Source organism: Hemitrygon akajei, chromosome 8, assembly GCF_048418815.1.
Source record: "Hemitrygon akajei chromosome 8, sHemAka1.3, whole genome shotgun sequence".
NCBI lineage: Eukaryota > Metazoa > Chordata > Chondrichthyes > Myliobatiformes > Dasyatidae > Hemitrygon > Hemitrygon akajei.
The window spans coordinates 101,889,540-101,916,665 of NC_133131.1; the positions used below are offsets into that span (position 1 = coordinate 101,889,540).

Genomic DNA, 27,126 nt, shown 5'->3' on the forward strand with positions numbered 1-27,126 from the left:
TATTACAAGCGGCCGAAAATCCGGTGCGCCAAAAATCCGGTCCGCCGGAAATCCAGTGCGCCGAAAATCCGGTCCGCCGGAAATCCAGTGCGCCGAAAATCCGTTCCGCCGGAAATTCGGTGCGGCCTAAAATCCGATGCGGCCTGTATAATTAAAAAAATGATTTTATTTCTAAAATTAGAGCCAGCGGCTTTTAATCAGGTGCGCTCTGTAGTCCGGAATCTACGGTAAATTAACAGTTTTGTCCATTTTTAATATTATTCAAAGGAAGGGTTAAAATGTAAATTAAAACCAATCCATAAACCTTGAGAAATGGTAACTAAGCAACAAGTTGGCTAAAAAAATTCAAAAACAGCTTCTGAGAGAAAAAACCATAACCCGCCCACCTCCCAAAGAAAGAAGACCGACCAATAGAAAGCCGGAATCTACAACTACGAACAACTCCCCCCCCCCCGCCAAAAAACCTGGTGATCGCTCCAATTAAAGGTTATTTATATTCCAACCTAAACTAAACAATATCCAAACAAGAAATTCAATTCTCATATATCAAAAATACAGAATTAAAAAAATACAAAAGGAAATTAGTTACAAAGGTTTACCAAAAGTAAAAGATACAATTATTCATACATTAAACATTTAATCTTACATCTTCATGAGTAAACAGGCTAAGCAGTTAGCTTTCAAATTTAAAAAATCTTTATGCTTCAGCATTCAAACGAAACCATTCGAAGGATCCATCTTTAATGAGATTCTCAGTCAAACTGGGTAGCCAAGGGATGGGTTAAAACGCTTGTTAAAAAACTTCCAACAAAGCTTGTTTAAACTTAGCAAATTCCTGCATAACCTCTTTCTTTTTACAATATTTTTATTCAGAAGAAAAAAAATTTACAGAGTGCAACACATAGATACATCTCAACATACCTTGTGTACATTCATTTATTGTAATAAAATTGATCAAAATGTTATAGCATAACACAAAGGTATACCACTCTGTAATCAAAAATTTAAAGATAGGTCATACATCATAAAAGAAATTTTTTTATATATAAAAAAAGTCAACCCCCTACCAACTACCAAAGAAAAAAGCTGCCTTTTTCATAACCTCAAGCAAACAGTCTTCAAGAATCTTGATATTCCACCCTATAACGAATCATGCCCCTTCGACAGGATTTGCGAATTAAAAGTTTCTCATTTAATCTTGTGTTTTCATGTAAGGATAAACTAAACAGCTAGCCTTTGGATTTTAAAAACTTTTGTGCTTCAGCTGTTGAACAAAACCATTTGAAAGATCCATTTTTAAGTGTGATTCTGAGTCGAGCTGGGTAGCGAAGGGAAGGCTTGAAACCCTTGTTAAAAAACTCAAGACATAACTTCTTTGAACTTGGCACGTTCCTGCATAAGCTCAGGCGAGTAATCTTCAACAATTTTAATCTTGCAACCATGATAGTCAATCATGCCTCTTCGATGAGATTCGTGTATTAACTGTTCCTTTGTTTTATATTCATGAAAACAGATTATTACTGATCTTGGTCTATCTCTGTTAGGAGGTCTAAACACGGGAGACCTGTGAACTCCATCAATCATAGGAAAAGATGCCAAAATTTCCAGAAATAATTCTTGCAGAAAGTTTGCAAAGAATTCTGTAGGATGATTACCTTTGGTTAATTCTTCGAGACCCAGAACCCGTAGGTTGTTCCTTCTACTTCTATCTTCTATGTTGATAATCTTCTGTCTAACTTTTCGTTGGACTTCGATTGCTTTTCACAAAGCTTTTGCAGTTCATCCACTTCCGTTTCCAGAGACGACAACATTGCTTCATTATTTTTAATACGTTTATCATGTTCATTAAGAGTTTTTTGAATAGAATCCAATTTACCATCTATTTGTTTAAATTCAGAGGTGAATTGTTGAAACTTCTCAGAGGTTTCTCGTGTATGACTTTGCAGCAAATCCATAATAGAATCCAAAGAAGCAGGGGATCATCATTTTTAGTACCTTGGCCACCCCTTGATGTAGCCATTATGAAAAAAATATCACACTTAAAAAAGTTTTCCCCTGTGGATAAAATTAAAATGGCCTGGGAGCAGGATTTAAATATCTCCTTATCCGAGGAGAGCTGGGACTCAGTTCTCAAATCGGTCAACTCAACCTCCCTTTGTGCTCGCCATTGCCTCTTACAGTTTAAGATTGTTCATAGAGCCCATATGTCTAAATCTAAACTACTGTAGATGCCGGATTATAAGCCGCTACTTTTTCCCCACGCTTTGAACAGCTTTGAACACTGCGGCTTTTACTACAGTGCGGCTAATGCATGGTTTTTTTCCATGCCGCCAAAAACATTTTGCCTCGTAACAGTAGACCAATAAAATTGATGAGTAGTTCACAGAGGTCCAATGAAATTGTACGATAAATCAAGCGCACTTTCACAATTAAATTATTGTAAATCAGTCATTTGTACTCACCCTCATCAACATGGAAAACACTTGAAGAAAAGCATTGTGCTGCCTTTATGGCAGTTATTTAGTTTATAATATTTTCGCTTAGTAATTCATTTGTTAGTATTTTCTAGTTAAAGTTAGAAGTGTTTTAACTATATTTGTTTTCTGTACTACATCGCGGGATGCTATGACGTCACATCCGGTTTCGCCGCGTCTTGTGGGAAATACCGGTTTGCGATAAACGGAAAGGTGGGGGGGGGGGAGCGCATTAGACCCGCGCGAGAACGCTGCTTTTAAGTTAAAGGCGATCAATAACTTTTCCTGGTAGGCTGCAGTATATATATATTTTTTACCAGTTGTTAGGAGATATTGGAATGTTGTTCGTGCACTGTTCAGTAAAAAAGTATATGCAACGTAATTTGTGTGTTACCGATATTTTAAAAGTAGCCGTGTTACAGGCACGGTTCGAGAAAAAGCATTTGCAATATGTATTTGTTTATGTTACCATACGGATTTAATTAAAAGTTAAAAAATCCTCACGTGTAATATCTTTCTGTGTAAATATCTCATATTACAATGTGGGACACCTGCGGCTTAAAATCCGGTGCGGCTTGTACAAGTACAAAATTGATTTTCTTTCTAAAATTAGAGCCTGCGGCTTTTAATCAGGTGCGCTCTGTAGTATGGAATCTACGGTATCTCGATTCTACCCTGGCATTAGTCCGCTTTGTGATAAATGCAAGAGGGGCGTGGCCTCTCTCATCCACATGTACTGGTTCTGTCCTAGCTTGGAGAAATTCTGGAAAGATGTCTTCACTACATTATCGGGTATTCTGAATCAGCACCTAGAACCTAACCCCTTAATTGCTCTGTTCGGTTTTTGGGGCGAGACAGATTTATGTCTGGGTCCGACCAAATGCCGAATACTATCCTTTGCCTCTCTCCTGGCGAGACGCTTGATCCTCCTTAGATGGAGAGATGTTGCCCCGCCCACTCATGCGCAATGGCTTAACGACATTATGGCCTGCTTGGACCTTGAAAAAATTCATTATTCAGTTCTTAATTTGGATCTAAAGTTCCATAAGGTCTGGGGACCTTTTATCGAGTACTTTCATAACCTTCCTCTTGACTAGGGTTTTTTTTTCTTTTTTTTTCTTCTTTTCGGTCCCTTGCTTTCAGCTCCCTTTTTCTTTTTTTTCTGGTAGTAGGCATTATTATCCTCTGTTACTAAGTGTATTCACAGTCTGGGAGTTTGACTGTCCAGACTTATACTCTTTATACTGTGTGGTGGTTGGTCTGGAGTTGTTGTTTTTTTTCTTGTGTTGTGGGGATTGGGGAGGACACTAAGCTCACTTGTCTTTAATTTAGGTGCTTTTTTGTTAAATTCTCTTCGTTTGTAGCATATTGTTATTGTATGCTTAATCTTGCACTGTATTAATGCTCCCCACTGGGATTTGGGGTTTTTAATTTTGTAAAATGTTTTGAAAAACTAAAAAAAAAGAAAGAAAGAAAGAAAGAAAGAAAGAAAGAAAGAAAGAAAGAAAGAAAGAAAGAAAAAAGTTTCAAGACAGGTTGGAAATAGTAAGATAATTAGAGTTGGAGCAACTGCAGATTGCTGTTACTCCATCAGCCACCACCAGGAAAGATCCTGATGTTTCTCTCTGAATGACTTTTGTGTTTTTCTTTGTTTCGTGGCTATCTGGAGAAGAGGAATTTCAGAGTTGTATATGGTTACATGCTTTGATAATAAGTGAACTTTTGGTCCATGGTCCTAGAGAAGAAATTATGGATCTTCTGGAAAATCAATCAGTCAATGTACCTCCCATTGAAATCAATTTAACTTCTGAGACACAATATACATATCAAGGATCCATAAAGCCTAATGAGCCAGTAGGAACTTACCGATGTATTTGCAATGGCCAAGGAGTCTGGGAAGGAGTCGGTAAGGCAGTTGATGGACTCATCAACATAGCACTGTATATGTTGGAGGCAACTACTAGGATGCACAACAGTATAGGGCCAATGATCGCACCTTCTAGGCCAAGGTAGTAAGCTCCGCCTGCTACTGCCAAACCAGTGAGATATGGGTGACCACCCCTGCGGAAACAAATAACAAAGATAACATTTTAGGAGTTCAAACTGCATTTCTTTTTAGTTTTTACTTCCCCTCTCCCATCTTCCCAAGTGTATCCAGTGATTTTGAGAGGAGGGGTAGAGTGAGATGCCAGTGAACTTCAAAGAACAGAGGAATAAACCAGGTGAGCCAGATACCAGACCATAAGTATTTCCAAAACAAAAATGGATGGCAAATTATCTGTATCATTTAAGCAGTATGTGATTTTCTTAATCTTTTAACCAAAATCACATCTGCTTTATAAGACCATAAGGCCACAAGACATGAGTTTTGAAACTCATTTGCCAATTGAATACACATACAGCAAATTTATTCATGGTTTGCCTTTTTACTATTTGTAATAATACTTCCTTTAATTTGACTGTGTCTGCAAATTTAGAAATTATATTGAAAAGAAAGAGACCCTTGACAAACTGGATTTAACTGGTAGTAAACTATTTGTGGGATTCACAAACTCCATTGAAATTGCTGAAGATCAGAAGAATGCAAGTTTGTAAAATAATACAGCACTATAATACGTTGTTGGAGAATCCAAATCACAAAGATCATTTGAATCAATCCTTCAAAGTGAATATTGCTATTACTCAAAGATTTAGATAAAGAGGAAAGTTAGGCATTGATAATACAACACTAACACAGTGCAAGAGAAAGGCATTGAAAACATGCTGTTGTTTAGCATAAATGTTTTCTGTTGTCAGTTGTGTTGCCACAAGGATGATTTTACTGTTCATATTTGTATGTAACTTAAACTTTATTCAGTCTACCTCATTACAAATATGTAACACTCTGGTTTCGTCAGCTGCGTAAGTCTAGGGGAAGACACACTCCAGCCCTGCCAAATGTGGGAGATTGATGCTGAGTGATTTGTTACCCTATTACAACCAGTACCGTGAAATAACAGATGGTACACCACATACAATTAAAAGATTTAGCTTTATAATTCTTAATTTGACTAAAGAAAAAGCAAAAAAGGGCCCATTTTAATGAAACAGTCTAACGTGCACAAGTTGGAGCTCATGTTTCCCCCTTGGCCAATCCTCCTTCGATCTCCCCAAGCTTCATCGAAACCCAGCCCCACTCCAGGTCGAATCCTCCGACCTCTTCTCCCCTCTCAGAAACCCCAAGCCCAACCTTAGTGTCCCTTACCAGAGAAGCCTCCCCTGAATCTGTTCATCCCCATTGAATGGCACACATTTCTCCTATCTCTCGTCTTCAACAGCAACCCAAACAAGTAGCTTACACAGAGAACAGAAAAGCATAACAGAGAAAAAATATGAACCATGTGAACCAGGGTATTACAAATAATTATATAATTAGTGCTTTAAAAGTTGTAAAGATTGTCCTCTGTCAATGGAAAGGGGGAGTGTCATCTCCCCCAATTTGTCTGTGGCCCCAATCTGCAAGAAATATGACAAGAATAACCTATATAATATTCTACACAATATAAATAAGGGAATAACTCAGGTTGAAAATGCATCACCAAAAAAAGGCAAAATTTTTTGTCCTGACGAAGGGTCTCGGCCCAAAACGTTGACTGCTCATTTCAACGGATGTTGCCCGACCTCTGAGTTCATCCAGCTTGTTTGTATGTCTTAAAATTAAATCGAGTAGCAATGTACTTCATCCCAAAATTAAATCTTTGAAAGGTACTTAAAGTTAAAACTTGTCCTCTAATTGCAAAAACAAAGTTTTCCCAAATACTCAGATTCCCTAAGTGCCTTAAAAAGTCTAATCAGTCTGAGCCCTGCATAAGCATTTTTGGAAGTGCGTAATGCATTTGGGAAAACGCAATCGGGCAAGGTGATAGACAATAAATAGGAGAATATTGAGAAGTATGAAGGAAAAAGTTAAAAGTATTCTCTCCTTTATGGGTGGAGTCACCTAATAAAAAACAAAGGGAAGTTGTGCTTGAATTTCATACATGAACTATTCGGCCACAGCATGAATACTGAATTGTTTGGACATTACTTTATAGAAAGGATGTGATGCTCTGGAGAGAATGCAGACAAAAATTAAGAATTTTGCTAGCACTGGAAAAAAATTAGTTATGAGAAAATACTGAAAAAAGTTAGTGTTGTTTTATTTGGAACAGAGGGTATTGAGAAAACATAACTATAAATTTTGAAAGGCCCAGATGAAGTACATAGGTACCAATTTCGCTTAGCTGAGTTGAGAGGGTCAAAAATTAGAGGGCATAACTTTTAAGTAACTGATAGAAAATGAGAGGGGGTGCACAGAGAAGATATGAGTCTGCAACTTCAATGCATGTAGGGCAGTGGGGTCAAAAATCCCAATTATATTTAAACAAATTCTTAAAATGAAGATTACCTTTACTTGCCACATACGCAGTATATCGAAACATGCAGTGAAATGCACCTTTTGAATCAGACCAACGTAGTCTGAGCATGTGCCGGGGCAGACATGCTTCTAGCGGCAGAGTAGCATGCTCACAACCTAGTAACACTAACACATATGTCTTTGGAATATCAGTAGAAACCTACATGGTCATGGGGAGAACATACTAATTCCTTATAGATAGTGGTAGGAATTGAACCCCGACCTTACAATTGGCTCTATAAAGCATTATGTTAACCTCTACATGACTGTGCTGCCTATGGTACAAAAGAGCCAAGACTTGCAGTGCCATGAACCTAACACTGTCAAATGGGATTAAGCTGAGTGACTCTCCTCTAATCTGTGGCAACATGGGGAAATTTTGTGTCACGGATTTCCCTACCTAGTATTCCACCTATATGACAATGCTTAATATTAGATAAAACATTTTATCAAGTGGGTTATGTCTGTTTATCTACGTTCTATCTTTCGTTTTGAAAGGCACTTTACACAACCAAGTACTATAATAATAACAACAGTTTTGCATAAATCAACTTCAAAGCCAAATCATTTTTGTATGTGTGTTACAGCTACAAAACTGGACATTACGCATTTAACACTCACCCAGAAATATCAGAATAAATAGCTGTATCCACAAAATAGGTTGGTAGCAAATGGCAAACTAGAAGGAGGATGGCCATAAAGTTCTCTCCTTGTGTCAACCAGAGGTCTATCACTGCAGGCATTGCAGCCCAATAAGTTCCTAGAAATGGGACTGCTCCAAGAGTAGCTGCTAGTGCTATTAATTAAAAAAGAGAGATTTTACCCACAAGGTGTCCAAATGTAATCAAATAAAATCCATATCCTGAGGTTAGTTTTCATAAATGATTACTACAATCAAATGTCACAGATGCTTAAAATCTGAAATAAAAGCAGACATAGGAATTCAGATAGACTGCATCAGAGTAGTGAAGAAAATAAATGTTTAAAGCTGATTATTTTTCATCAGCAAAGGAAAAGAAATTAAAGTAATGGAAATAAAGTTGGAGGAAAGAATACAGGAAATAGTCTGTGAAAGGATTGTGGGAACGTTTAAATGAAAAAACATAGTGAAGGAACAATTTAATTAAACAAAGGAGATGTAAAAGACAAACAAAACATTACCCAAAATAGTTAAATCCGATGATGACTGTGAAAGGATATAGCAGTGTTGAGTTGAAGGGTAAAGTTCATTCTGAGTAGTGGAAAATGAGGTAAAAAGACAAGAGCTGAATTCCTACATCTGCATGAGAAGGTGCTGGGAGGGGAAGGGGAGAGGTTGTTGATTGTGAATGATCCTATAAAATACTGTAAGGGAAGAGATGATGTCCAGTGTGGTGGCATCAGATGTCATTTCTGGCACCTTAAATAGGATGAAATATAGAAGTTGGAAGGCAAGAACATGGAAATCTAAGAGGGAGGTGTAGACACAAGTCTAATAGCATAAGGAATAGGAATGAAAAGATGAAGGGTATGCTCAACAAAGAACAACAATCTTATATTTTTTAGTCAATTGTTTGTTCACAAAATCATAATCCTCATGAAAAAGTTAAAAGACGCCTTGAGGGTTGAGATACTTTTCTAGGTCACTAACCTTTAAAGTATTTTGCATCACAATGTAATTCCAAAACCAAATGTCTAACTAAAACATATAGCCACGGTACAATCTTTTTTCCAACAGATAATCCAGGAAACTCCTGCATAACATCTGATTATTGAATGGAAAGTCACCCTTACAGAATTTATATGACTAGGAAGTAAATAAATAAAACATATTTATCTTTTTCAACTTGTAATTCTTGATGCATGCAGTGATGTACCTTTGTGATATGCAAAATTGTGAAACTATTCTCTACGAAAGCAACACCTCCCCCTCCACTCAACACTGGAATGTAGGTGTTGCCTGTATGATGTATCAAAGGTCTTTCCATTCTGGTAACAGTCTGAAAGTTAGACCAACTTTATTTTCCTAATATTTCAGACTGGTATTTTTAAACAGATTTCAAAATCAATGCAAAGTCATTTGATAATTTTATCAAAAACTAGAAATTAGTTGCATGGTTCTTGTACTATTTTTTAAATGTATCAGTTTTTAGTACATTTTTATGTTAGAATAAATGTTGCATGCAATGCAGATGACACTCTTACACTTGTTGAATGTGCATTACCATTCCTTGTTCCAGTTCTATTTTTTGAGCTGTTAATTCTTGAGTAATTATTTATGAATGCTTACACAAGCATGGCAAAATATTACAGCTGAACTACAACTATAACTGATAAATTGCTTACAAAACTGTATTTTACAAAAAGGCAAACCAAGTATACCTGATGGGATGAAGACGATATTGATTCCAAATACAGTATGAGTCAACCAGGTGTAAAGCCCGTAGAAAGCGGCCATCTTGAGGGAAGCATCAAACACACCGCTGCAGAGGATACAAAATCATAAACTTGGTTTATTTGTATTTGACCTTTATATATTCAGAAAGTCTAATGAAGAAAATGACTAATGATGTAATACATGAAGCTGTGATAATAAACTGAAGAAATTAAATATAGTAGCTTCCAAAACAATGACACCATACAAAATATAATGGGCAAACTAGTTAATATCTTCCCAATTAACGTAGAATGGTGCCAGAGCCACAATACCTTTCACCACACAGTACACAGTCAATCCTGTCGGGTAATTTTGACACATTCCTGAAACATGCTTGTTTTTAAATCTCTCCTTGTAAAAGGCACCAGGTATCCAATTACTTGCAAGTTTTCAAATTTCATTTTGATGCACATTACACAATAAAACTAAGTCTATCATTGTTGGATATGTTTGATTTGAAGTTTCCATTATGTGGTATATGATAGCCATCTTGGAGACCTAAAACAGTTCTGTTTACTTGCTTGTTGACAACAAACTTTCCAAAATTTTGGATGCCTTCATTTTGTACTGTCATGAAATTTCTTTATTTAAATGAACTGGCAGAATCCCATTTTACTTCTAAGAATAGAAGTGGCAATATTCTTTTCAAAACATTGAAAAATGAAAATTGTAAACATATACCTTCAAACAAAAGGGCAGCTTAAAACATAGTGAATAAATTTTACAGATAATGTAAAAATTCCAACTGAACCCAATAAGCAATAATAAACAGCAAGAGAAGTCAAAGAAGAGAAAAAGATAAAGGAGAATGAAAATGAAATTGTACATTTAACAAGAAACTGACAAATAAAAATGGATTGTTCCAAAAGAAATGATAGACAACAGAAAATTGGAAAATAATGCATGGAAGAGAAGTTAAGGTGTGTGAAGATAAGTGTTCTAAACGCAGTAATTCGGGTCAAACTGATTCACATTAAATCTTAGATGAACTGCCACTTAATGAGAGCTATAAAAGAGATATCTACAAAAATATAAAATTATTCACTGCACTTCAAACTCAAACTGGCACCCCACAACAAAGTAGTTCAATGAGATAAAATAAACATGTAACAAACTTCTTGGAAAATTCCGGTTGTGTATTTCAGAAGAAGAGATTATGATGAAATTGAAAGAAGTGAGGGTATAAAGCAGAATTTTGAAGGTATGTAATAAAGTAAAAAATGTTCTTATCATTAAGGAGGCAGATTACAATGAAAAGATTTTGGACAAAGAATAATGGCCCATTTTTACTTTTTTGTAAGTAACATTGAGAAAATAGGAAATGCACCTCTGCAGTTCCTACAGTGGTACAGAGCACTCAACATTTGAAAACAAGATAAATAGTTGTCAAAATTGTAAATTCTTTGCTGATATTAAAATACTTGAGTGCAGAATATTTATAATATCCATTTGTGATGCTAAAGCCCAAGATAAAGGTATGAACCACCCTTCAATATCAAATATACTAAAGCATTTAAAATGGTGATAACCATTTATCTATCCTAATCTTAAAACTGATGTGGCCTCTGCTTCCATAATTGACTCAGAAATTATTTACATACGTTCTCACATTCCTCACATCCACTGCTCATAGCCGAGCTATTTCAGTGCAATTACACCACCTGATAATACCCCAAATTTTCCTGGAATATCACGTGCACAAAAAAACAGTACAAATCTAACCTGATTAATCACAATTCCATCAGCTTCCTTTCAGTATTATTCAACTAGGTGATGGATGGAATCATCAACAATACAATTAAGGGGCAGCCTACTTACCCGAGACTACCATGAAGCACTGACTTAATTACTTTCCATCCCCAGAACAACTCCTGCAGTAATGGATGCTTTTTCTTTCCTATGTTATTGATACTGACATAAATTACAATTTCCAGCTGATCTCTTTTTCTTCCCTACAAGCTCCAATCAATCATAATGGCAGCATATTAGATAAATTTATCATTAGATAAAAGACCATCTATCTTCGTAACTAAGCTTCCACTATCATTGATTTCTGGCAAATGATTCATCATCAATAGAAATCATTTGCTCTGTGTTACTGAGGATTATTCAATAAATCTGTTATGAATCTATATACCTTATCAGTTGATCAATCTCACTGTTTCACAAGCTCAGGAAATTATGCCACTGACTACTTGCAAGTTGCAAGCACTCCTCACAGAAACTTCCTTCAAGAAGCAGTGATGGCTGCCACTGCTCTTGAAGTGAAATTTCCAGAATTCCCACAATAAAGAATTTCTACAAAGCACAGACACTTTGCTGCAATAAACATACCGTGACTCCAACAATTTCAGAAACAAATTCATGCAAAATCCTAGCATTTACTCACTTATCTTTCCATTCTGCATACTTTTCATTAATGTTGATTACCTCAGTTCTACCTAAATTCATTCAACTAGAGGGCAAAAAATTTACCAAGCTATTTAGTCTCAATTTGTCACTGCACTAAACTTTTGATCAAGCTAAACATATTTCACTCACCAGCAGAGTTTTACAATAAACACATATTTACAAAATTCTCTCAATGCTCCTCTCAGGATTTCACTCAAAATTTCTACGGTTTCATTAATTCAAATGTATAATCAGTCATTTATGGTCAACCTAATGAATCTTGCAGCTAAATTACCAGCAATACATAACCATCACCATTCCTCTTCAAGACAGACCTTTCTACTTGCAGTTACCAAAAGCCTACTGAATGCCTCTTTCTATCATTGTATAGTAATATATGTTCTTAAGAAGTTTACATACATTTGTCTATGCTACAAAGTTAATGTTTCCCTGAAAAAGAAGGCTCTCAATACTTACCTTAAAATAGATCCCTGCCTTGTAGTATTTTAAAATAAATGTCACAACCAAATTTTGAAGAGCTCAATAACCATATATGAGAATTGACAACTCCAAAGGTTTAAGTGCTATTCAGGGCATTCTTGATGGGCAGAAGTATTGACCACCTGGTGCTCAATGAACCATATAATACCTCCTTATGAACATAAGAAATAGGAGCTGGAAAAGACAATATACCCCTTACACCCACTCCACCTTTCAATAAGATCTGATCTGATCCTATATCAGATCAATAATCAGATCAATAATCTGATCCTGGCCTCATTCAATTTTTTTGCCTAATCCCCATAACCCTTGACTCTCCTGCAGTGTAAAAGTCTACCCCAACTTGGATAATTCTCATAATTCAGCTTTCACAGATCTGCGAGGTGGTAAGTTCCTTATTATCTCTATTTTAAATGGACCATCCAAAAAAAAAGAAAATGCTTAAAAATAGCAAGTCAGGTATCACCTTTGAAAAGAAAAACGTCAACATTTTGAGTCTGCTATCCTTTACAGAATTCAATTTCAATCTCAATGGTCAACCCCTTATTTGTAAACTACTGTAAATGGTCCCAGCTCTAGGTACCCTTTTAATAGATATCTTCTCCCCAGTTAATTCCACTAAGAATCTTGTTCCACTAAGAATGCCACTAACCAACAATGATCCAATGTTCTGTACAAGACATTCCCCTTTCATCTCACTGATGAATTCTCTCCTGACTTCCACACAAATATATCACTCCTTTAAAAAGACAAAAATTGTACACATTAACCTAAGTACAATCTCACCAAAACCCTCAAACCTAAAATCATGTACTGTACTCTTCCATTGGCAATAGAGGGAAACATTCCACTTGTCTTTCTCTTTTATTCCCTGTATACCCATGAGTGTGTCACCACCCACAGCTCTAATCTGCTAATTAAATTTGCTGACGACACTACGATGATTGGCCTGATCTCAAACAATAACGAGGTGGCCTACAGAGAAGAAGTAATCTCTCTGACACAGTGGTGTCAAGAAAACCTCTCCCTCAGTGTCGCCAAAAAGGAGCTAGTTGTGGATAACTCCTATTGACATCAATGGATCTGGAGTCGAGAGGGTAAAAAGCTTTAAGATCCTCGGCATCCATGTCACCGAGGACCTCTCATGGTCTGTACACATCAGCTGTGTGGTGAAAAAAGCAGAAAAGCACCTCTTTCACCTCAGACGGTTGAGGAAGTTTGGTGTGGGCCCTAAATCCTAAGAACTTTCTACAGGGGCACAACTGAGAGCATTCTGACTGGCTACATCACTGCCTGGTGTGGGACTGTACCTCCCATAAATCGCAGGATTCTGCAGAGTGGGGCGGACAGCCCAATGCATCTGTAGTTGTGAACTTTCCACAATTCAGGACAATTACAAAGACAGGTGTGAAAAAAGGGCCCAAAGGATCATTGGGGACCCGAGTCACCCCAATCATGGTCTATTCCAGCTGCTACCATCCGGGAAATGGTATTGCAGCATAAAAAGACAGGACCAAAAGGATCTGGGACAGCTTCTTTCACCAGGCCATCACAGTGATTAGCTCACGCTGAGTTGAGTGTATTTCTATGTTACATTAAGTGTTCTATTTATTATAAATTACTATGATTCCACATTGCACATTTAGACGGAGATGTAATGTGAAGATTTTCACTCCTCATGTATGTGAAGGATGTAAGAAATAAAGTCAGTTCTATTCAGTTACATGCTTTACCTTCATGTTAACTTTTTTCTTTCATTTTGGAGGCCACCTACAGAAATGTGAATAATTTTTTGCTTTTCTGTTTTTATCACTCACATTTCACTTTCATCTGCCAAATATTTTCTACTCATAGCTATTTTACTCTGAAAGTATTTTGTATCTGCTTCACAATTTCCTTTCTTACACTTGCATCCTTAGCAAATTTGGTCACTTTATTGAAGCCGGATGCTATAATAAAACCAATTAAAACATTCCAAAGATCACTTGATGAGCTAACATTTGCCTCTAGACTTTATATCACAAGACTAGAAACTCATCTGTATTTTATTACCCCAAGGAATTTAATCTAAAATCTAAGATCTAAGGCTTCAACCATAGAAAATATAATTGAAGTGGGATTAGAGATTGAGAAAATGGGATTGTTTGCCAAGCAAAAAACAGGACTACATGTCTATGTTAACATGCAGGATATATAATGTTTGATGACTCTGGTATTTCTAAATTTACAATTAAAAAGTTAACTTCATAACTTTAATAACAGTCAAATGGAATATGGAGTCAATTAAGAGAACAATCACTTTTGAGACAAAACTGACATATGGTGATGAGATGAAAATGCTTCATCAAAAGTGCTTTTAAATTAAAAAAAAATAGATTTTAACAATGGTTCTCAAAACACTGAGCAATGAGCATTTATCGATCTCCACAAGCTGCAGTCATACCAATGTGCATGCACTCACATGAAAGTATCACACACACCAAGCTGCACGGAGTCTCTCACAACATGCAACTTGGTAGTGTGCAATGCCTCCACCAGAGCAGAGCAGGCAGAATGAGAACTCTAGATAAAGAATGAGAGCTTGATCTATTCAACCCAGGATACGAAACTGCATGCTAATTAACAGGGAAAGGTTAAGTCAAATGAAATCACATGCTCATGCAGTGTACTTAATCATTGACATTGGTTCTATTACTAAAAACATCTCAAAGCATATTGCTACATCTCTCACAATGTCACAAGAAATGCTAAGCTGCAGTTAAACAAATTATTTGAACATAAAGAGACCTAGCAACACTTAAATACTGTTAAGCAATTGTGATTGTTTGTTAAACCAAGGACAAGAAAAAACAAATTAAGTATTGAATGCTACTGAACAGGACAGTTAGTTTGATAGTCAGAAGAATTGTCATCTGACTAATTAAGCTTTTAAAAGCATGAAATTGATAATTGGACTTCCTACCGTATAGCTTCTTCAACAGATTGCCCCACGATGTTGGAAGAAGGGCCTGGCTGGGAAAGTGGTGTCAGACCAATCACCCACTTCACTGGTTTGTAGCATTCATCATTTGAACTTAAGAGATAGAACAGTGTGGTCAAGAAAATGACCTGTATAATAGGGAGTTGGGGGGGAGGGGGAGGGCAAGGGAGGAGAAAAGAGTATCAGAACTGAACCTAAATTTAATGCATTAAATAAAACCATCATTAAATTACATCAGAATCAAAACTGTGAATAAGCCTGCCAAAATAAGGCAGTATAATCACAAACTGGATATTATACAAATTAATCTTTACGCATTTTGGGTGACATTACTACCCCTGTTATTTGCTGAAAGAGGATTGAGCATTCTAGGATTTAAATCCAATGGATTCATCTTATTAGTTTTAGTCCTAAGTATTGTAATGGAACAACTCAGTAATACATTTTTTGTAAGTTTACTTTGAAATGTGTAAAAGAGGGTTGGGGAGGGGGCGGGGGTTTGCAGTGGTGATAGGTAAGTGTTCAGCCACAAAATAATGTTTAAAAATATTTTACAGCTAGCTCAGGCTTCAGTGCTTGTCAAATCCAGAGAAAGCTTTCTTCTGTCATTCAAGAACTATTTGAACTCTTTTTTAAATCTTGAAACCTTTAAATAAATGGAAACTATTTGACACAAAATCATTGAAGCAAACTCAAATGAAAACAATATCAAAATATTAACATTTAACCCTCTACTTAAACCAATGGAGAAATAATGCCCCAGCACATTCTGCACTATATGCAGAGGGAATTCCTAGAAGTCTCCCTTTCCTCACAGGAGTCCAACATCATACAGCATTCAGGAAAACTGCAACAATTAGCTGATTGCAGTTTCAGGGCTTCCAGTTTTGCACAGTAATCAAGTTATGGAGAGGAATGCTGCTCTAATATCTGTGTTAATACTACACAGCTATCATAACTTTATAAATGTCCCAGAAATATTTCCAAATTTTCTCTGGTGTAAGTATCTCAAAGGTGAAAAAGGTGGGATGACAGGAAGAAGGATACAAAATTTGAGAGTTTTCCAATGGGAATTTTTGATGAACAGTGTGACAAAATCTCAGGTAAATAATGCCCCTAAGTATTCTGATATAGTTGGCCCTCCGTATCTGCGGGTTCCACATCCGCGGACTCAACCAACCACGGATCGAAAATACTCAAAAAAAAAAAATTTCCAGGAAGTTCAAAAAAACAAAACTTGAATTTGCCGCACGCCGAGCACTACGTTAAATCCATGTGAATGAAGTGATGTGTAGGCATACCGGCATACCGAAAAGTCTCCCGGCATTTCACAGATCCTCTGTCTCTCTCCAGCGCTCGTTGTTTGAGCATTGTTCACCTCGTGTCTCGTTCGTTCGCTATTTGTGTTGTGAGTGAGAGAAAGGAGTTTACGGCTAGTAAGGGATGGCTGGCTAGCTATGTAAAGCGCTACAGCCTCAAGAACTTAAAGATCACCGGAGAATTGGCATCGGCTGATGCTGAGACAGCATCAGTATTCCCAGAAGAGCTATGATGGTTGCGTCTGTACTGAACATGTACAGACTTTTCTTTCTTGTCATTATTCCCTAAACAATACAGTGTAACAACTATTTACATTGTATTAGATATAAGTAATCTGGAGATGATTTAAAGTATATGGGAGGACGTGTGTAGGTTATATGCAAATACTACGCCATTTTATATAAGGGACTTTAGCATCCGCGGGGGGTCCTGGAACCAATCCCCCGCAGATACCGAGGGACAACTGTATATCCGTTTGTATGCACTGTCACAAAAATACAGCCAGCTCTATAACTTATATACAATAATAATTGTTCTTAGCTTTCATTGAATATAATGCATTTAATTGCATAATGGTGGTGACAGTTTGCAATAGTTCACTGAACTAAAAATGTTTTGTTGATGATTTTCATTTGTACTCTGTGTCTGAGGATTCTCACTTGTGTCCAACAATAATCAGCCAGTATTGATGGTTCCAGTTGCCCTGGTACCATTTCTCCACGACCACAATGCCCTGATGAAACATTTCACCATGCTCATCACTGACAGCACCATGATTTGCAGGGAAGAAGTCTAAGTGGGAATGCAGAAAATGCACTTTATGGTTTCGTATGTTTGAAGCATGTTGTCAACCAGCTGCATGTAGTGTTCTGTAGTTGCCAAGAAAATTTTCAACAACATCCTTGAACTCCTTCCATCTGATTTTCTCCAGTCCCATAAGAATTCTTTGAATTGCTTGTCATTGATAACCTGTTTGATTTGTGGCCCAACAAAAATACTTTCCTTAATCTTGGCATCAGTTATTCTGGGAAATACCTGTCTCAGATATCAAAATCCTTCATCTTTCTTGGTCATTGCTTTGACAAAATTTTTCCTACGGCCCAGTTTTATATGAAGGGGGGGCGGGGAAGCAAAAAATATCTTTGTTGGGTCTACAAGTGACTTATGTGCCCCACACCTTTAGCACTGAAACCAACTGCTTAAAAAGTAGCCAATCCTTTTTAATATAATGAGATTCTTTAGCATGGCGGTCCCATTCACAAATGAAACATTACTTAGTGTATCTGAGCTGCATTCCCAGTGGCAGTGCTACACTTTCAGATCACCACGGATGTTCTAGTTGTAGTTGCTGTACTGTATGTATTTCAACAAGACTTCCAAATTCCGGTAATGTGTACCGCACAGCTGATTGGTGTTGAAGGGTGGGCATTGCTGTTGTGTGGCAGCACAGTCTTCAGACTGAACACTGAAGAATCAATAAGAAGATGCCATTGCTGTGGGTCATGCTGGTGACCCAAAACATTTCCAGACTTGCCTGGACAAGATAGAAAACTTTATTGCTACATATAGGGCAACATTTAATTGACTTGAATTATTAATTGAAATAACAAATATAGGCCATTCCAAAAATAAAGGTGTGTGATAGGAAACTTTATGGTGATTTTCATGATCAGCAGCCCAAAATCTATAAGATACACCCAAATGTATTCAGGAAGCAAAATCTTTGTCGTCCAGTGTTAAGGAAAGGTGCTGAAATAGTAAGAAGATGACTATTGCCATTGTTTAGTGGTCTGCATCAGGGCCAAAACATTTGATAACGTTCACAAATGACTTACATAATAGGACAGAAAGCCCCAAATCAAAATTTGCTGATGGCATGGATGGTTTCATTATAAGTAGAATAATTTTATGTTTCCATATACAGAGAAATATCAATATATTGTATTAATGAGCAAACCAACCCCCAGTGGATATCAATGCAGGTGAACACAAAGTTATTGCTGATGGACACAAAAATAGAAAGAACAGCACACTTTTAAATGATGAAAAGCTAAAAACAGAGACTTTGGGTGGTCATCTACTATGCCCAATATTGAAATACTATGGACAGCATTGAAAATAATGTTAAAGAGTGAGAAGAATGGTGATCTTTATATCAAAAGCTCTGTACTACACGGTTATGTTGGAGCGTACAACTTATTCTCGTGGGACTAGAGAAAATCACATGTAAGGAATATATATATATAAAAAAATTCCAAGTTGCACTGTCTTGATTATGTCGGGCAAAGTTTACTATTCTACCCTACCAGCAAAAAGTAAATAAATGGCATAGGGAACTGTAATAAAGGAGCATTAATAAACCAAACCAGGTGGTCAGTTTTAAATGCACCATAGCTGTTTGTTAAAATACATTTCCTCCCTCAGCTACACCCATGCTACTGAGCACCGCCTTTATGAAACTGGGTTACTATTCCAATGGCTTAGTATAATGCAGCAAAACCATCCATGGAACTGGAAAACAATGTTCTTGTGATAACAAAAATGAAAATATTTCAATATTTTCTTTCTACGATACATAGAACAAGTATAATTTTATTTATTCATTCCAGTACTATTGTTAGAAACAACTTGTCATTAATTTTCTCACCAAGGAAAGGGCGAAGTTGAGGAGCGCGGTACCACTGTGAAACAACACGGTCAGTAAGGTGGTGGCAGTTGTGAACAGCAAACTCACATTTCGGCTCATCACAATCCACAAAGACTCCAGTATCTAAGGGAATGCAAATACAAAACGTGAGAAATATTTGCTTCCTTTCCCTTAACAATACAAGCAATCCAACAGGTCTCGGCTTTGAGCTACAGTTATGGTGCAGCTGAAGCTGATTACTACAGAACTGATTGGATAATTAAATTCAAAAGTCTAGAGGACCTTTGGTTTAAAAGATTTAAATCAATAATCAATCAGAACATCTTTCTATGTTATACCTTTTGCATACTCACCTGATTATATAAATTTGCATCGTCTCAAATATTAAAGAAGTGGGCTCCAAACAGAAAATCAATAAGGGTTACACACAATTTTGAAAGCACTAGAAAGCTTCCAGAGTATTAGTCTACAATAACAGAATAAAAAGAATGGAGAACACAGCCAACAATTTGGGAGCATTGTATGATTCAAAGGTATGATCTAACGTAAGAGAAAACTGTGGAAGGTATAAAAAAAGAACTTAAAGCAAGAGATTTTCCATCTATGAAACAAAACCAAAGCACGATAAATTGTGGGTTTACTTCCCGCTCTGCAACAATAAGAGTCTGTCCACCATCTTATAGAATCACAGAACACTACAGCACAGAAACTGGCCTTTTCTCCCATCTAGTCTGTGCTGAAGTATTTAAACTGCCTAGTCCCATCAACCTGCACCCTGACCATAGCCCTCCAATAACTCTCTCATGCATCTTCCTATTCCAAGTTCTCTTAAATGTTGAAATTGACTCTACATCCACCACTTGTGCTAGCAGCTTGTTCCACATTCTCACCACCGAGTGAAGAAATGCTCCTTCATGTCCCCCTTAAACATTTCACCTTTCACCCTTAATCCATGACATCTCATTGTAGTCTCACCCAACCTCAGTGGAAAAAGCCTGCTTGCATTTACCCTATCTATACCCCTCATAATTTTGTACACCTTTATCAGATGTCCCCACAATCTTCTACATTCTAGGAAATAAAGTCCTAACCTATTCAACCTTTCCCTATATCTCAGGTCCTCAAGTTTTGGCACCATCCTTCTAAGTTTTCTCTGTACTCTATCAATATTATTTACATCTTTCCTGCAGGCAGGTGACCAAAGCTGCTCACACTATCCAAATAGGCCTCACCAATGTCTTATACAATTGCAACATCCCAACTCCTGTATTGAATACATTGATTTATGAAAGCCTATGTGCATTGTTTATGACCCTACCTACCTGTGATGACACTTTCAAAGAATTATAGATCTGTGTTCCCAGATATCTTCATTTGTAACTCAATAGTTCCTACATGCCTATAACTGCAATGCACCTCTTTTTTTCCTCTCTTAACCAGTGCCTCAAAAACTCTTGAAATCAAAGGTTTCTTAAACCTATTATCCTGCCCTTTTATTTTGTCAGGCACATACAAGCTTTGTAGCCTCAGAATTTCACTTTTGAAGGACTGCCGCTTACCGAGTACACCTTTGTCAGAGAACAGCTTGTCCCAGTCCACGCTTACCAGATCCTTTCTGATACCATCAAAATTGGCCTTTCTCCAATTCAGAATCTCAACCCGAGCTCCATATCTATCCTTTTCCATAAATACCTTGAAACTAATATCTTTATGTTCACTAGATGCAAAGTGTTCCCCTACATAAACTTAGCCATCTGCGCTGTCTCATTCCCTAAAAGCACATCAAATATTGCACACTCTCTCACTGAGATTTCTATGTATTGATTAAGGAAACTTTCCTGACCACATCTGACACACTCAATCTCATTTAGTCCTTTTACAGTAAGAGAGTCCCAGGCAATGTGAGACAAGTTAAGTCACCTACTGTACTACAACCTTATGTTTCTTGCAACAGTCTGCGATCTCTCTACAAATTTTCTCCTCTAAATCCAGTGGACTGTTGGGTTGTCTGTAATATAGCCCCATTAATGTGGTCATATCTTTTTTATTCCTCAATTCTACCCATAAACCCTCACTAGACGAGCTCTCCAGTTTGTTCTGAGCACAGCCATGACATCTTCCCTGACAAGTAATGTGACCCCTCCCCATTTAATCCCTTCCACTCCGTCACATCTAAAGCAATGGCACCCTGAAATATTGAACTGCCAGTCCTGCCTCTCATACAACCAAGTCACACTAATGGCTATAATATCATAATTCCAAGTGCTGATCCATGCCCTGAGCTCCATTTGTCTTTCGTATGATACTTCTTACATTAAAAGATAAGCAGCTCAGAAAATTAGTCTCACCATGCTCAACCTTTTGATTCCTGTCTTTGTCTGAGGTCTTAACAATATCTGTCTCTACAATCACTCCACCATTTGTTCTGGCACTCTGGTTCCCATCTCCCTGCACCTCTAGTTTAATCCCCTACCATGCAGTACTAGCAAACCCTTTTGCTAAGATATTGCCCCCCCCCTCCAGTTCAGGTGCAAATCATGCCTTTGGTAAAGGTCCCATCTTTCCTGGAAGAAAGCCAAATGATCCAAAAATCTGAAGCCCTCAGTCCTGCACCAACTCCTTAGCCATGTGATCTTCCTATTTTTCATTTCACTAGCACGTGGCATGGGTAGCAACCCTGAAGGTCCTGTCCTTTAACTTAGCACCTAACTCCTTGAACTCACACTGTTGAACTTCAACCCTCTTCCTGTCTATGGCATCGGTACCGATATGGACCACGACCTCTGGCTGCTTACCCTCTCATTTAAGAATGCTGAGGACTTGACCTGATATGTCCTGGACCCTGGCGCCTGGGAGGCAACATAGCATTGTGGAATCTCATTCTTGTCCACAGAAACTCCTTTCTGTTCCCCTAAGAAACCCCCCATCACCACAGCCTGGCACCCTTTCCTTCTGAGCCAGAGTCGGACTCAATGCCAGAGACCTGACTGAAGTGGTAAACCTGTTGTTGAGGGGGATGGTCACAGGAGTACTCTGCACTAGCTGTTTAAACCCTTTCACCCTCCTATTACCCAATTTCCTATGTCCTGCACCTTGGGTGTAATTACCTTTCTATCACCCCCTCAGTCTTCCAAATAATCTGAAGTTCATCCAGCTCTAGCTCCAACTCCTTAAAGCGGAGTATTAGAAGCTGCAGCTGTATGTTCTTCCTGCAGGTAAAGCCTTACAGACGCAGGTCTCCCTGCTTTCCCACATTCTGCAAGAGCAACATTCAACAACATTCAACTATCCTCCCTGGCATCCCAACTGCTCTAACTATGCAATTATAAAGGAGGAAACAATGAATAAACAGAAAAAAAATCCATCTACCCCTTTTCTCCTTCTATCACTCAAGCCTCTCTTCTCCTTGCCGAAGCCTCAAATCCCTACTCTAGCATTGTCCACTCCAACAATGGCTGCTCCGCTGGCCCCAGCCTTATTTTTATTTGCCCTTGCTAATGAATCCCAGTCTCTGATTGGCCACTGAAACTCCTGTGAAGCACTGCTTTTTAATGCGCACCTGTTGATCTGTGAATCACCACTTCACTCCGACTGGCCACTGTTCAAACATGAAGTGCTGTTTTTAATGCACATTCGCTGACCTGTTTGAGTCACCTCTTCTATCAGACTTGATTCTGATTGGCCGCTGTCAAATATCTATGACTAATGCTTTAATATGCTTTTGTAATAACTATGATTAAATGACAACATAGAATTTACAGAATTACATGAGTATCTAACTCCTTTAGAATCATGTCTAAAATATAACATCAAGTTAAGATATAGCTATGTGCTGCACCCTACTGGCATCACTATATTAAAACATGATGCAAAACAAATGTAAAATGCAATCGAAGCATAGGAGATTCTTCAGAACCATTAAAAAAATCTTCACGGACTATTTTAAAATGAAGATTTTTAAAAATCTTTTATTATTAACACCAAAAAACAGGAGGAAATCCAGTATTTTGGTGAAATTATAGCATATTCATAGAAAATTGGTTTGCATTCCATGTACCACCAAAACTCAAGGGGACAGGGTAGTTAATTAAACATCAACTGAAAATATAAAATTTTAAAAATGGCATTAAAAAGAGATGAACTGCATTCATTGACAGAAATACTTAGGAGTATCACTGAGGATGGGTATCTTACTGGAAATTTATTTCTATGTCACAGAAACAGAATAAACAGCCTAAGTGTTGTAACATGACATCAGCATGGAAACATTATATGAATACATTGTTGTCATTTGCATAATTTGTTTATTTTTGTGTAGAGGTTATGTTATGTTTTTCTTTGAATGGGTTCCATGGATTTCTTTGTTTCATGGCTGTCTGGAGAAGATGAATCTCAGTGTTGTGTACTGCATACATACTTTGATAATAAGTTACCTTGAAGTTTTGTGATCTGATCTTCTAACAAAGATCCTACAAGTTTCTGCTGTACCTCCACTGGCAGTACTTTGTTGGTAAATTTAGAGGTGAAGATTTCTGAGGATATTGCCAAGCCAGGAATATTGTGTGCAATTTGTGACCACACTTTAGGAAGGATTTGTTTAGGCTCAAAAGGATACAAAAAAGATTCAAAAGGATGTTATTTGGTTTGAGGGCCTTGAGTTATTTAGAAAAATTGGATACGCTAGGCTTGTTTTCCATGGAGCAAAAAAGGCAAGAGGTGACATGACAGAGAAATGTAGAATTATGAGAGGGGTTGATAGCCAATGTTGATTTCCCATGTTAGGGGTGTCTAAAAGAAGGCATAGGATTAAGGAGATGATTTAAAGAGCATCTGTGGGTAAACTTTTCCAAACACAGTGGACGATATCTGGAATGAACTGCCAGCTGAGGTTGTGGAAGGAGGAACAATAACAACATTTAAGAGGCATCTTAACAGGAACTTGAATGAGCAAGGCTTAGAGGAAGTAGTTAATACAGTTATGTGGAATGGGCATAGATAAGCATTGATAGCTAGCAAACACAGGGTGGGCCAGAGGGCCTGCTTCTATGTTATACAACTCTAACTGTGGAAGGTATCAGGTACAAGCCTGGGGCTATCTTCAATAGAATAAAGGGACTGAGAATACATTCGTAAGAGGCCTGAATGTGTATCGATTTTACTTAGCATAAAAATCAATATGATGGTGACTATCAAGGTAAATAGTAGTAGGATTAAAACTAAAGAATACTTTTGTACATAGAGGTGATGCATTGAAAATGTCCTGAAAGAGGCAGAAATCTTCAACGGATTTAAAACAAATTTGTCTTCCAGTAAGACAGTGGCCCGCTTGAACACAGTGGCCTCAGGGGGCCAACTAAAGGTGCACTTTTCTTTTTTAAATATTGTTTTTTATGTTTGTAGGACTACATTGGACTCCAGGTAACAATGAACACAGCAGGTCGACTGCATCAGTAAGCTGCCCATTGTTCAGAGCAGCCGGCCAGGCTGTCAAAGGGGAAGCCGGTGCACAGCTCGAAGGGGAAGCCGGTGCACGGCTCGAAGGGGAAGCCAGCACTTGGTTCGAAGGGGAAGCCAGCGCTTGGCTCGAAGGGGAAGCCAGCGCTTGGCTCGAAGGGGAAGCCGGTGCACGGCTCGAAGGGGAAGCCGGTGCACGGCTCGAAGGTGAAGCCAGCACTTGGTTCGAAGGGGAAGCCAGCGCTTGGCTCGAAGGGGAAGCCAGCGCTTGGCTCGAAGAGGAAGCCAGTGCTCGGTTCAGAGAAGTCGATGGACAGGTCGGAGAGGGTTCAGAGGAGCTAAGCTGGGTGTAGACCATGTTGCTGCCTGCTACTCGAAGACATTAGAGTTGGTGCACAAAAGCAGCATGTAGTGATTGTCTTGGATGTTTCTCTTGTCATCGCAAGACCCTGTTGAACATTGATAATGTAAGAAGCTGCAGGCCTGTTTCACTTGTTCAGTGGCGAGACAGACAATAAGGCAGCAGTGTGGCCTCAGCTGTGGCAAGGATTAGGCCTCAAATTAGGCCTGCCTGCTGTCGTTCAGGTGAGATGATGCTGGAGGTGACATAACATGGGCAGGAGCTGGTCTCTCCTGTCAGTGCTGCCCTCCCGTGTTAAATTGGGGGAATGACAGGATGGATTGCCGGGAGCCATACCATCGATTTGCATGTCAATCAGGCACTTGGACTATACATGTGTTTTCTTGTGTAACGATGTGTGTTTTTTTCTCTCTCTCCCTTGCTATTTTGAATATATGTTATGCACCTTGGTCCCAGAGGAATACTGTCTCATTTGACTGTTTCCATGTATGGTTTGAATGGCAAAGTAAATTTGATTTGATTTACAAAGACACCTGGAGTGTTAACAACAGGGTAACAGGCTGAGAGATACGAAGGCTAATCCAACCATCTCTTTCTGCCTGGCATGGACAGAATGGGCAAATGTATTCACACTGCATCAAATATTAACTAGACAATGCATAACGCTTATCCCAATTTTAAAAACTGCCGTTACTTTGTGTAGGTGAAATGAAAGACAAGGACTTGTTTTAAACTATTAACATGCAAGATACTCACAGAAAGAAATGTCTCAATGTTCTCATGAATAAAGGAGACAACATCTTGCCAGTCTAACATATCTCCAAGCCAACTATTCTGCCGACTGATAGCGTATTTGTGCCCCTTATGTCTTCCAGAATGAGTTACGTTCTAGGTAAAGAAATAAGAGTAAAAGTAGATTGTCAAAATAAGTAACACATACAACATTGTGAAAATTAATTAGCAGCAGCTCAAGATCACATGGAAAGATCACTTACAAACTTCACAACTATCTGGCAAATGAACACTTTGAAAGAGTAAAATAAAAAAAACACAAAATGCTGGCAGAACTCAGCAGGCCAGACAACATCTACGGGAGGAAGTAGTGACGACGTTTCAGGCCGAAACCCTTCATCAGGAGGGTTTTACCATTAAGAGAGGGGTCTGAGGATCCCAGGATGGGAACTCCTGCTCTACCAACAGAAACTGACCAAAGTTCATCCAGAATGGTGACTCCTGATGAAGGGTTTCGGCCCGAAACGTCGTCACTACCTCCTTCCATAGATGCTGTCTGGCCTGCTGAGTTCTGCCAGCATTTTGTGTTTTTTAAAAATTTATTTCCAGCATCTGCAGATTCACTCGTGTTGACTTTGAAAGAGTATATATGTTATTCCAAGGAAGTGGTAGCGAGAGGTAGAGACATTTGTGGGAGGGAAAAGACCTGTGGAAATGGGTGGGGTAACTCTGCAAGAGGATGCAAGGAGGGCCCTGGAGATGGCAAATACATAGATGAGGGAAAGAGGTTAGAGAAATGAGCAGCATGAGTAGGTGATAGGTAGGAATCTCTCAAGAAGCAGACAGAAGGCAATGGGAGAAATTGAGATCATGGCAGATTAATAGAGGAGGAAGACTGTAATCACTGTTGTGGGATATTTCATTATTTTTTCTTGACCATATTTATGAGCATTTTATATAGTTACAATTGATATCAACACTCACCTTTACAAACCAATTTTGATATAACCTATCCCAGAGCTCCAGAACTTGCTTCTCTATAACTGTTGTATTGTTCACCTTGTCTCCCAACATCTTATGAAGCTAAACAAGATAGAAGATATTAACACAAGATTATCAGAATAGGATCAATTTTGAGTTATGAGAATATAAGTAATTTAAAAATCAACCAAAAGTTCCAGGAACCAACTAATGCATGACCCAGGGAAGAAATTTAAGAGCTTATATATGGGGTTATCAACCTTTTTTTAAAAGAATGTCATGGAAACCTAGCATTAATGGAGGGGTCTGTGGACCACAGATGAGGAACCCCTGGTTTATATAATTTAAAAGTTGTGACACAAATTCTGAAATGGTTGGGACAAAAAGATGAAAAATTATAGAGACTAAATAATGAAAAAGAGGGAGAACAGGTA

General features: G+C 38.0%; 1 protein-coding gene across 4 annotated transcripts in view; it reads right to left on the minus strand.

Annotated features, from left to right (window-relative positions):
- The window catches only part of tmem245 (transmembrane protein 245), a 124,789-nt gene that overhangs the window by 10,528 nt on the left and 87,135 nt on the right, over positions 1 to 27,126 (minus strand). For 3 of the 4 annotated variants that reach the window (XM_073054291.1, XM_073054290.1, XM_073054289.1), the window contains 7 exons: positions 26,696 to 26,794; positions 25,736 to 25,867; positions 19,165 to 19,287; positions 15,180 to 15,325; positions 9,271 to 9,371; positions 7,531 to 7,705; positions 4,341 to 4,535 (listed from right to left, as the gene is read on the minus strand). In XM_073054291.1, the coding sequence (XP_072910392.1) occupies positions 4,341 to 4,535; positions 7,531 to 7,705; positions 9,271 to 9,371; positions 15,180 to 15,325; positions 19,165 to 19,287; positions 25,736 to 25,867; positions 26,696 to 26,794 (971 nt within the window). Of the gene's footprint in view, positions 1 to 4,340; positions 4,536 to 7,530; positions 7,706 to 9,270; positions 9,372 to 15,179; positions 15,326 to 19,164; positions 19,288 to 25,735; positions 25,868 to 26,695; positions 26,795 to 27,126 lie in introns of those variants that run through there. The other variant, XM_073054292.1, reaches the window with a different exon arrangement.